The following is a 13,205-nucleotide window of genomic DNA, read 5'->3' on the forward strand; positions in this document are numbered from 1 at the left end:
AATATGAAAAATGCTGAAGACCAATGAACCACTAATGAAATGAATGAAAATGCAGAATACAAAGCTTTTAACTTTGAGAAAACGGAGACTTAAATCACATTCATATATATTAACATGGCTGGACTTCCATCTTAATTTTCATCTTTCATTTCGAAGGGCCTTCTCTATATTTAAATGTCCACGCAATTAGATCACTGTTTCAACACTATTTATGAGCTTCTTTATTATACAGTATATTAGGAAAATGGATAAATAGCAAAATTAAATACAATAAAGCCTGTTCAAAGAACATCTGCAGAGTGAATGTCAAGATGCATTGCCACATTAACATACCATGTCAGGTCATAAAATGTGTGTGTGTTTTCACAAAATGTAAGAGTTTAGAAGCCATCAAATAGAAAAATGTCTTCTTGATGTAAATATAAAATATGTTTATCTTCACTGTAAGAGGTTAATGTATTTCTCTTTGTGTTACATGTTGCCAATTTATAAATGCAAGGAAAAATCTAATAATTAGAAAACAAACAAGTATAAAACTGTGACAATAAGCCATGCCCCTGCCATCATTTCAGTACTTGAATTGTCCTGTGCTGGGGTCCACACTGCCTTGGACTTCATCTTTTGCTGTTAAGATCCCGTATACATTTGTTGGTGAAATGTTTATTTCTTTGAAATGTGTTAACATAATGATTTGGTTTTGTTAGTGATGGTGCAAGACACCATCTGCATTACTGTATAACAGTCAGCCTAAAACACTTTCTGGTCACCCGAGATTACTGATTAAAAAATAAAAAAGTAAAACAAAACCCTACTCGTTAGCATGAGTTTTCTTCTTTTGTCTTTGCAATTTAAATATTCTTGGCATTTCAATTCCGTCTCTGCTTATGGTTTTAAGCTGTGAGAAAAGATCATCATGTTCTGGTAACTTCTGACATGTCAGACCAGCTCACCAGCTCTCCTAAATCCTGGTGAAGTTAGAAGTAGTTCCCTAAATTATGAAAACTGAATAAAAGCTATTATTCTTACTCCTAATGGTAGGGCCACATGTGCATCACTCTGAGACTTCTGAGCCAGCTAGGACCATGTTTTAACAATGCTTGATAAATGTGGGCACTGAATGATTTTGGGGCCAGTAAAATGTTAAGAGGAAGCAATTTCTTTTATGCAGGGTCCTATCCATCCATCCATTTTCCAACCCACTGAATCCGAACACAGGGTCACTGGGGTCTGCTGGAGCCAATCCCAGCCAACACAGGGCACAAGGCAGGAACCAATCTCGGGCAGGGTGCCAACCCACCGCAGGCAGGGTCCTAGTGTCTCTTAAATTTAGTTCACAAAGGATTTTCCATTTTAAATGATTGGAGTTAATTTGAAATAATTCTTTTCAGGTCAAGATGAATGTTACACATATACTGTACAGTATGCAGACATCATCTTTGTTACTTTCTAAAAATAGATAATTCTGTGTTACTGGATCAGTGCAATTTGGTTACTTAATACTTGCATTGTATAACGTTCAAACCTTTACTCACTAGACAAATTGTTTCAGAAAACAGACTATGTAATGAAAGGGGTATAGTGTTTCAACAGAAATTTAAATTACAGTTAATGACTGCAGATAATAAAAGCTTTTGTTCTTTTCAAATGCAGGTTTACTGTGCATCTTGTGCAGGAGCAGCAAGTAAGTTTTTGTATTTTATTTTATGATTGTGATATATAAATCTATACTAATAAAAGGCAAAGCCCTCACTGACTCACTCACTCACTCACTCACTCACTCATCACTAATTCTCCAACTTCCCGTGTAGGTAGAAGGTTGAAATTTGGCAGGCTAATTCCTTACACCTTACTTACAAAAGTTGGGCAGGTTTCATTTCGATATTCTACGCATAAGGGTCATAACTGGAACGTATTTTCGTCCATAAACTGTAATAGAATCCAGTTCAATAGCCATGGGAGGCGGAGTTTCGTATTAAAATATTTAACCAATCACATTTCAGCCGTCATTTGATGCCAGGCAGAGAGAATAGACTGCATCTCGATAGCCGTGGGAGGTGGACTTTCGTACTAAAGCATTTAACCAATCACATTTCAGCCATCATTTGTTGCCAGGCAGAGAGACTTCCACAATCCGTTGCGTAGGCACTCTAACACAGAATAAATGTCGATTAACCTGTTGCTTCAACCAATCAGATTTTGAGCTGGTGTCAGTCGGGCCCTCTAGCAGGCGTGTGGCAATGTCACCATATTCAGACCCATTGATTGGATGGAAGCCGATATGAGGAACTCTATGAGTTGACTGAATGCACCACAAATGCTCCGAGCAAAAGATTGTCGCGCGCACTACAGCCAACTCCATGGCAGGATTCTGGACAATATTATTTGCCAGACACAGACCAGATTTCAACACCACGAAAACCTGATGCTTGTCACGCTCCTCGAGCCCCAGAAGTTTCGGGAATACAAGAAAAATTTCATGCATGCAGCCTTCTCACAAGAGCCGCGGAGTGCTTTTTGATCTGTCTCAGCTAAAAACAGAACTGACTGTAATGTATGCTACGGATGATTTTTTAGGAAAATCTCCCACTGATCTCCTTGACTTCCTTCATCAGAAAAATCTGAATGAGAGCATGGGGCAGCTGTTCACATTGGTATATTTGGCGGTGAGCATTCCCGTGTACACTGCTTCTGTCGAGCGGACATATTCAGCCCTAAAGCGAATTCAAACTTTTGCCAGAAATACCATAGGGCGGGTTCGCCTTTCAGCATTAGCTTCGAATGCGATAGAAAGGGATGTTTTGATGGAACTGAAGCGCACGGATAATCCGTACGACAGAGTAATTAAACTGTTTTTGAGGAAAGAGAGGAGGATGGATTTTGTTTACAAATAATCCGAATTTTTGGTGAGTAAAATGTTGCGATTTTCCTAAATAATATTGCAAGTTTATGAGTTATTATTGATGTTTTTTATGTGATGTCGCGGCTGTGGCTGCAGTAGAAAGGAACTTGTTCACCCCGGTTTGTCTATTCAATAAAGGCATTTATTGTGGCTACAGGAGTTATCTTACTTTGTACATATATATATCTCCCGATCTACTGTACATACTGTCAAATAAATGAACCGCACACCGTGTCACAACACGAGAGGCTTCGCCTCTAGCGCTGACGTCCGAAGTTCGATTCCTGACAGGGGGTGCAGTGAGCATGTACGCCTGATGAGCCCAGAATTAGGGCAAAACACGTGCCACGTATTGTTTGCATTATTTGACAGTAAAACTATTTAAATATATTCAATATATATAAATCAGCTTCCCGATTCATTTTACCCTCGCACCCCCTTAGTTTGAGAAGAAGTATGAAAAAATATGAGGTTAACACAGAAAAACAATTGAAGCTTTATGAATAATGGATACTTTATTCCCCATCAATAATTGTTTTGGTAAAGCCTTACTCAGTATAATCCTCCTTCCATTTCCTAATCTTTTCGTGACTACCCATGATTAAATGAACGGTAAAAAAGTAAGAGTGAAGCGAGGGTCACTTATTGAGGCAGGCAGGCGACAGCTCAATAGCTCGCAGGCTCGATGTGGTGCGCATCAAGTCGCTCTACAATGTGCGATCAGATTCGAAAAAATATATCTTTTCAAGTTCTATTTGGGTATAAGTACGTTCTATTTAGTCGACAGAAATATGTTTGAATTTGAATTTAGTCTTTAAATTTCTATGGTGAAGAAAAATTTATGCAATGATGACTAAATTTAACTTACATTCCTACCAAACATATTTCTGTCGACTAAATAAAAATTACTTATATTTAAAATTTAAATAGAACTTGAACAGATACGATAGTTCATAATACCCACGCAGCACTAACTGCACATAAGAGCAGGAGTCATCCGTTTTAACAAGCAGCGTATTGCACCGATACGAAATAGCCTGTCCATTTAATTATTTAGGAATGGATAAATTAAAATTTTGTACAAATAATGTTTTCCATTTTTCTTCCTCGATGGATTCTGGCACCCCCAGCAACAGCTGCTCGCACCCCAAAGGGTATATATATATGTGTGTGTATATGTATGTGTGTGTGTATATATAGATATAGATATACATATAGATATAGATATATAGATATATATGTGTGTATGTGTGTGTATATAGATATATATATAAATATAGATATAGATATATACATAATGTGTGTGTGTGTATGTATGTATATGTATATACTGTATATATATATATATATATATATATATATATATATATATATATGACAGCAACACTCATAACAGTGACAAAACAATTACATTGACAATCATGTTACGTTATTTTCAAAATGTTTCCTTTTCTTTTTCATTACTTCTTTAACACACTACTTCTCCGCTGCGAAGTGTGGGTATTTTGCTAGTGAATAAATAAATTGCATACTCAAGTTTTCAGGTGGGGCATAGGTAGTGTGGTGGAGCAGCTCTGGAGATATATGTGGGAGCGGGAGAGCCCGCGTTCACATGCACACATACAGAATTGACCTGTTCCCTCATTAATGCCAGAGTCATGACAGCCGCACCTGTGTCCTATTGTATGTAGTTTAACGGAAAGCCAAAGTGCAAGACCAGGAGAAGCAATTGATGAAGAAGAGAATGTAGGTGTGTAGGTAGGTAGTGTGAAAGGCAGGAGTTTGAAAGTAGCCTGTGAATTACAGAGTGGTCGGGAGTGAAAGCCCAAGGGACAAGTGTTGCCTCACATCAACTTTTAATCTTTTAGTAATCATTGAATCCAGTATGAGCTCCCCCTTATGTGTGGGCTGGCTAACGTGCTGGCTCAGATCAAATGACTGCAGGAGGTTCATGAATTCTTTTGCTTTCAGGTCACACCGATTATCAATGCAAATATTAAAGTCACCAACAATTAGGAAACTGTCATAGTTATTATACTTGACAATAAGACTAAGAATTCAAGTGAATGACACATTATATTTAAGAGGTCTATACATCGACAATATAGATACTGAGAAAATCCTTTAATAATAACAGAAAGATACTCAAAAGACGCGAATGTAACAAAGGCGACCTCTTTACACTTTAACTGGCTCAAGTAAATATTTTTTAAACCTCCGTCTTTCTTGCTTTGGCGAACCACATGAGTAAAGCTGTAATTTGGAGGTGCAGATTCAATTAAAACAACCTTAGTATCAGAGCTAAGCCATGTTTCACTTTTAATATAAGAAAGTTGATTTTCCTATCACTAATAAGATCGTTGATGTAAAATATCTTGTTGGTTAATGCTCTAACACTTAATTAGGCCATATTTAAGGTCGTGGAAGAACAGTGCTGAATTGGTGTAGTGTTACTGTTGCTCAAAATAATAATTAAGTTATTCGTGTTAACGCCCCTTTGTGTGGATTTTTTTTTGTTTTCGGAGAGGACCCGGGTGCTGAATCTATTAGGATGCATAGCATCTCGCCTGAAGAAACGTAGCCTCTCCCAGGAGAGATCCCAGCTGTCCACTAACCCAATGTTTTGTCTATCACAGAAGCTTTTCAACCAGTTGTTTAATATCAACAGATGACTATGGTATTCATCTGATCTTCTAACCAGAGAAAAGGGACCCGAGGTGAAGATTCTCGCAGCCAGGGTCCTCTCCTTCATGGCATTAATAAGCACTCCGTGTTGAGAAGCTCCAACTTTCAGTATCACATGTCGTTTACTCCAGCATGTATTACATTAGAACATTAGAACATTAGAACAATCTAGACGAGAACAGGCCATTCAGCCCAACAAAGCTCGCCAGTCCTATCCACTTGTTTCCTTCAAGAAAACATCAAGTCGTGTTTTGAAAGTCCCTAACGTCTTACTGTCTACCACACTACTAGGTCGCTTATTCCAAGTGTCTTTCGTTCTTTGTGTAAAGAAAAAGTTCCTAATGTTTGTGCGAAATTTACCCTTAACAAGTTTCCAACTGTGTCCCCGTGTTCTTGATGAACTAATTTTAAAATACAAGTCTCGATCCACTGTACTAATTCCCTTCATAATTTTAAACACTTCAATCATGTCACCTCTTAATCTTCTTTTGCACTGTAATGGCTCAGCTCTTTTAATATTTCCTCATAATTCAACCCCTGTAACCCTGGAATCAGCCTAGTCGCTCTTCTCTTGACCTTTTCTAGTGCTGCTATGTCCTTTTTGTAGCCTGGAGACCAAAACTGCACATAGTACTCAAGATGAGGCCTCACCAGTGCATTATAAAGGTTGAGCATAACCTCCTTGGACTTGTACTCCACAGATCGTGCTATATAACCTGACATTCTGTTAGCCTTCTTAATGGCTTCTGAACACTGTTTGGAAGTTGATAGTTTGGAGTCCACTATGACTCCTAAATCCTTCTCATAAGGTGTACTCTTGGTTTTCCGACCGCCCATTGTGTATTCAAACCTAATATTTTGACTTCCTATGTGTAATACTTTACATTTACTGACATTAAATTTCATCTGCCACAAATCTGCCCAAGCCTGTAAGCTATCCAAGTCCTTCTGTAATGATATAAAAGATTCCAAATTATCTGCTAATCCACCTATCTTGGTATCATCTGCAAACTTAACCAGCTTGTTACTTATATTCCTATCTAAATCATTTATATATATATTAAAAATAGCAATGGCCCTAGCACTGACCCCTGTGGAACACCACTCTTAACATCAGCCAGTTCTGATGAGGTTCCTCGCACCATCACCCTCTGCTTTCTGTGTCTGAGCCAATTCTGTACCCATCTAAAAACATCACCCTGAACTCCCACCTCTTTTAACTTAATGCCCAACCTCTCATGTGGCACCTTATCAAATGCTTTCTGAAAGTCCAGATAAATAATATCATATGCTCCACTTTGATCGTATGTTTTTGTTGCAACCTCATAGAATTCCAACATACTAGTAAAACATGACCTCCCTCTTCTGAACCCATGCTGACTGTTCAGAATAACTCCTGTCCTTGCCATGTGTTGCTCAATCTTATCCTTAATAATTCCTTCCATTAATTTTCCTGTGATGCATGTTAGGCTTACTGGCCTATAGTTGCTTGGATCTGCCCTGTCACCCTTTTTATATAATGGGATGATATTTGCCATTTTCCAGTCCTTCGGAATCTCTCCAGTGCACAGTGACTTCCTAAAAAAACGTGTCAAGGGTTTATATATGTACTCACTAGCCTCCTTAAGAACACGAGGATAAATATTTTCTGGTCCTGGTGATTTGTTTGATTTCAGCTTATTTAATCTGAGCAGCACTTCTCTCTCTACAGTTTCCAAATTCCTCAGTACCTCCTTAGTAGTTGTGTTTACCTCTGGCAGATTATCCACTTGCTCACTTGTAAACACCTCAGAAAAATGTAAGTTTAGGGCATCTGCTATTTCATTGTCTGTATCTTTTAATTCCCCTTTACTATTCCTGATGAACTTGACCTCCTCCTTAACTATTCTTTTACTACTAAAATACTGAAAGAATCTCTTGGGGTCTTCTTTCGCCTTATCTGCTATATTCCTCTCCAACTGTCTTTTAGCCTCTCTGATATCCTTCTTATTAAAGTCCTCGCTGCCCTATCCTTGTGCCTCTTGAAGATTGTCCTCACTCTTCTCTTGATATCTCACACATGAGCACTGGGAAAACAAGATACAAAAAAATTCTGTTTAGGGCAAGAAATATAAAGGTTTTGTACCATAGAAACTTTGCATTTGATTTTTATCCTGGATTATTTATTTATGGATGAAGAGCACAGCACTATCTGCACCCATGTTTGATTTTGTTTGGATGTTAATAAAAGCACCTGCACACTTAAAGCACCTCTGTGTATGTCCTCACTTGTTGTGGCTCATCTTAGGATATGTTATTGACAGTTATGGGTTCAAGTGGCTTCTAGAAGTGTCACAAGGAGTGTGGAGCCAACTTGGAGACATTTAAAATTATTCCTACCTTATCAAATACTGTATATGAAATTGCTGCTCTTTTTTAATGGCATAAAGTACAAGGATGTTGATACTCTTTAACTTCTTTCACATCACTTCCAAATAATTTTGACTTTCGCTTTTATAAAAGAGCATGTTTATTGCATAGAACATAGAAAATGTGTTTTTAGGAAAGACCTCTTTTATGTTAAAATGGTCAGTTTAATTTATTTCCAGATCAATGAATAAGAGCAAACCCCAAGATTAGCGATGGTGTTTCATTTCAAACTATTTATTACTGGAAGATGATTTCTTGCTGACTAACAAACTATTTAAATTGCACATGTCTTCCTCTTTGATTGATTTATGTTTTACTGTTTGTGTATTGTTCTGTCAATGAAATATTTTAAAATAAATAATTACAGATTTCTTCCAGTCTCAGGACATAATTTTAGGAATAAGTGCTTCACATCACCAGATTTTGAAATTGGATCATGTTTGTGAGACCAGCAAGTAAATAGTGGAAATGGCACAGAAACTCCAAATGCCAATAAAGGTAGACTGGTCACAGCAGTAGTATGGCCTGTCATTGGTTAAATGCCTCAGATATACATTTTTAAGATCCATTGGACCAATATGGAAGGCTGACAGAAAGCCAATACAGATGTTATAAGCCAACAAGTCGCACCAAAGAAGTAAGTTACAGAATATGTTGGAGATTAGAATCAAGTGGTGAAAAAGTCAAAGGCTCAGTGGTGGGGACAAATAGAGGTTAGTGTTGTGAGCACAGGAAATACTTGTCTTGAATAAGTAACAAAGGCATATTAGAGGAAATGAAACACTGATTGGGCAAAACAGAGTAGTTGGAGAAATAGGCTGTGGTCAAACCAGAAGGACAGAGAACTGATTTGGGAGAGCACAAAATTATAACAACTAAATTCAAAGTTGAAAAAAATATAGCCAAATGATCCTGGCTACCTATAAAACCTTCCATCAACAACTATGCACAATTACAAGGTTTTTCATTCTTGTCATCCAGAATTTTGGATGCTAGTGATACCGTAGTATCTTCATAAATAGTCACAGTAAGGTGCTTACTGATGCTTAAAGAATATATATATATATATGCACAACTTCATCATGGTGTTTTATTTATTTTTAGCAGAAACAAAACCAAAAGAAAGGGGTATATTTCTACATCTAAAAGGAAGCTTTCTGACAGGAACCAGTCTAATTTCCAAACAAAATCTCTTAATATGGCAGATGAAACAGGTGAGTGTCTGCTAGTGTGTCAAAAGAGGCTTCCATTAAACTGGGAAAAGAATCAAAACTGGGGTGCAGTGTATACTTAATCTAAAACCAAAGACCTAAACCCTTGAAGCAAATATTTAAAATATTCAGTTGCATATTCAACTTTAGAACATTCAACAATCAAGACAAGAAAAGGCCATTCAGCCCAACAAAGCTCACCGGCTATCCACTTAATTCCTCTAAAAAAATATCAAGTCGAGTTTTGCAAGTTCCTAAAGTCTTATTGTCTGCCACACTACTTGTTTGCTTATTCCATGTGTTTGTGGTCCTCTTTGTAAAGAAAAACTTCTAATGTTTGTGTGAAATTTACCCTTAAGAAGTTTCCAACTGTTTCCTTGTGTTCTTGATGAACTCATTTTAAAATAACAGTCATTGTAGCCATGGAATCAGCCTAGTCGCTCTTCTCTGGACCTTTCCTGTGTTTCAATGGCATTTTTTTTACCTGGAGACCAGAATTGCACATAGTACTCCAGATGTGTTATAAAGCTTCAGCACAAGCTCCTTGGTCTTGTATTCCACACATCAGGGCGCTGTATAACCTGTTTCCTCCAGTGCCTTTCCAATCATCCATGGCTGCTTCTATGCAGCTACAATGATCTTCTCTCCACCGTGTCCACTGCATGCACATTCACGCTGCCGACTACACCTCACAAATGCTCTCTTGGGGTGAGAGGTGACACCATCTGAACTCACTTTCCTCAGCTCTGTGAGTCAATCCAAACTCACCACTGGCCACGCACCCAGGCCAAATTATTCAGTCACATAAAAATTTTAGGCGCAGCTCTTGAAGTGCTTGATCATATCTCTTGCTTGAACTTGCTTGCGCTCTCTATCTCTCCCGCTCTCACATAAACATTCACACAGACACACACACTGCACAACTAATATTATAGCTAGCTTCCTATGATTGCTCCACATCTTTTGACAGTTTGCCTACAGTCAGCCCCACCAGAATTGTCTTTCCAAAAATGCCACTGCTATTGAGACATCACACATTAGCACATGACACAAAAATCCAGAAATTAATGGACATCTTGATGCAGACAAATTGTTTAAAAACAAAAAATAATAATAAAATTAATTTTATTCAGATAGAGCAAAACACATTGAACCAACTGATTCTGACAGTAACCTAAGTAATCTGTTATATTTTTAGACAAAAACGTAGACATCATATACACTGAGTTGAACAACCTTTGTCTGAAGGAGAATAGAGGTAAGCCTCAAGACATTGTTCCATTCTACTTAAATTATTGACTTTTTGACTGCCTCACAGGTTTATGTTTTATAGGAACACGATTTACAAGCAACACCCTCACTACAATCTACTCCGAGGTCAGAGTCTTATGAGGTTAGTATTCGCCTCACCAAACCTATTCTAACTCTAACCCTCCACGCTTTTCAGCCATGTTGTGTAATCCCTCAGTTCAGTCTGAATGTGCCTGGTTCTTGTTGTTTGTGGTCCTACATTAATGTTGTCATTTTACGATTGTACATTCAACCAATAATTAGCCTCTGGCCTCAGAAACCTGGGACTGTGAGCAAAAATCCATTTCATATTCAAGTCAAGTGAGTTTTATTGTTCATACCATCTACAGACATATTTTGGAGCATTATACAGTGATAGGAATTTAGGTTTCCCAATGCCATTGTGCAATATTTAGACAATAAATATGACAATATAACAATGTGAGGGGAGGTGGGAAATTTTACTTAAGGTAATGTGGAACAAGGAAAACACCTGTTAAATAAACATCATATTTATAAATAGCAATCAGTGACAATTGGAGAAGTACAAAGGACAAGGAATGCGAAGGAACACAGAAGAGATGAGCCTACAATGAGGGTGCACATCCAGGTACAGGGGGTGACATTGTGTTCAGGAGCCTGACTGCTGGTGGAAAGAAGCTTTTGTTCAGTATGGCAGTATTGGGCCACAGACCGTGACAACTTCATTCAGGTAGAAGCTGGGAAAAGATATGGTGGGAGGAGTGTGGGAAGAGTGTAAGGGATCCCCCACAATACTGAAGGCCTTATGGATGCAGTGCTTTGTGAACATGTCCATAATGGAGGGGAGAGTGGTCCCAATGATGATCTCCACACTATCTGTTGTATGGACTTGTGATCAAATTCACTACAGTTCCCATACCAGACAGTGATGCCACTGGTCTTGATGCTTTCAATGGTGCCTCTGTAAATTGTGTTGAGAATATGGCATTTAAAGCTTTCCCTTTTCAGTTGGTGCATAAAGTGTAGTTCTTACTGTGCTTTCTTGGTCAAGGAGGTAGTATCCTCTTTCCTGTATCTCACATGGGAGGACAGGGTTCTTCATGCTAAAATTCTGGAGCACTGCTCATTAACCAGCATTGCTGCTCAGCCATGACAATTCTTAATACTCATTCTTAGTCTTGGGTGATAGAGAGATCCTGAACTTAATGCTGAAATAACTTGTAAAAGTAGAAACCCATGGATGTTTTGCACTTCTTAAGCTACTTGAAATATTCTTGTATCTTACATTGACTGTTGTTGCATGCCAATTAGCACATGTAAGTAAGAATTTAACTGTACATGTGACAATAATGATCTTACACACCAGGGGTCTCCAATCCCATCCTGGAGCGCTGATTTCTTCCTTAAATGGCATCCAAACAGAAATGAGATATTAAGTATGACAGATGACCATCTTGGTCAGGGCCTCAAACTCCAACAAGTTTTTTTTAATTAGAAACCAGTTCTTATTTTTAACTAAACCCATTATTTAATTAAACTGTGTGTTCATACTCTCATTCTGCCACAGATGACATTTTCAAAACTATTGGTTTTCTTTTTTCTTTGAGCACTGTCAAAATGTTTTGTGGACCTGAGGGAGTCCACTTTACTGACACCCTCACCTTTCTTTGTTTTTAGATGTTGTATGATTGGACACAGGTTAGCTGGTCATGTGTTGGCTCATTTTGTATCTCATTATTGTTTGACTGCAAATAAGGGAAAAAAGAAATAATTAAGGGGATTAAGTCAAGTCAATTAAAATTAGGGTAAAAGAGTTAATTAGCAGAAAAAAAAACTGGTCACCTAATTTAGAAAAGGGTTAGAATGAAAACCTGCAGCCACAATAACAATCCAGGAATGGAGCTGGATACCCTTGCTATACCCTCTATAAACCTTTCAGAAATATATATCATTGTATTATTAAAACTAACTTTATGATTGTGTCACTCAGAGATTCCATTAGCCTGTCTGCTAAATAATAATTTCTTCACATTTTAATTTCAGGTTGAATAGAAGACCCACACCTTAACTAGGTTAATTTGCTGCCTGGAGGGACTGACTGCTAACCCAGTACCTTCCTCCCCCGTGTTCTTTCTGAGGTGGTGATTGACAGTTGCTTGGCAGGTGCTTGTTGTTTAACTCTTTTTGTGCAGCTCCATTAAACTTGTTTTGGAGCAACTAAGTCCTTGTAGAAAAAAATATCTGCTTCTGTCAAGCCTTTCCCCTGAATGTCAATGCACAGAGAGTTACTGTAGTTCTCTATTGAGCAGCCAAAATTTATAAAACTGGCAAAGCAGGAATGTTGCCATGGAATGTCAAAAGCCATAAAAGAACAAATACATTTAGAGTGAAAGGCAGATTTGCTGTACTCTGGAGTGTAGCACCTGCAGCAAGCATCGTACTGACCTCCTGCTCCAGTTAGTCAATAAGAAGGATGATGGTGGGAATGTGGACATCTCCTTAATGAACACCTTTCTAAAATTGCTGTTATGTGTTAATGTATGTTTATGTATCTCATTAGTTTTGCTGTTTTTGAGTAGTTACATGTTTTATTTTCATGTATTTTCTGTTAGTGCTGTAATTATGTATTGTCTTTTTTTTTTTTTTTTTATTTATTTATTAATTTTATTACAATCAATACATAGCAATCAAGTTTTACAAAAAAAAAGAATTATGCTAAGAACAGATCG

At 37.7% G+C, this 13,205-nt stretch overlaps 1 protein-coding gene across 2 annotated transcripts in view; it reads left to right on the forward strand.

The window, feature by feature from the left end:
- LOC120519072 (low affinity immunoglobulin gamma Fc region receptor II-a-like) overlaps nucleotides 1–13,053 on the forward strand; it is a 43,164-nt gene extending 30,111 nt beyond the window's left edge. The window contains exons 6-10 of one of the 2 annotated variants that reach the window (XM_039742163.1): nucleotides 1,651–1,681; nucleotides 9,098–9,207; nucleotides 10,403–10,462; nucleotides 10,538–10,597; nucleotides 12,520–13,053. In XM_039742163.1, the coding sequence (XP_039598097.1) occupies nucleotides 1,651–1,681; nucleotides 9,098–9,207; nucleotides 10,403–10,462; nucleotides 10,538–10,596 (260 nt within the window). In that variant the 3' untranslated portion in view covers nucleotide 10,597; nucleotides 12,520–13,053. The remainder of the gene's footprint in view (nucleotides 1–1,650; nucleotides 1,682–9,097; nucleotides 9,208–10,402; nucleotides 10,463–10,537; nucleotides 10,598–12,519) is intronic. The other variant, XM_039742164.1, reaches the window with a different exon arrangement.
- The last annotated feature ends 152 nt before the right edge of the window (nucleotides 13,054–13,205 follow it).

This window comes from Polypterus senegalus, chromosome 18, assembly GCF_016835505.1.
Source record: "Polypterus senegalus isolate Bchr_013 chromosome 18, ASM1683550v1, whole genome shotgun sequence".
Classification (NCBI taxonomy): domain Eukaryota; kingdom Metazoa; phylum Chordata; class Cladistia; order Polypteriformes; family Polypteridae; genus Polypterus; species Polypterus senegalus.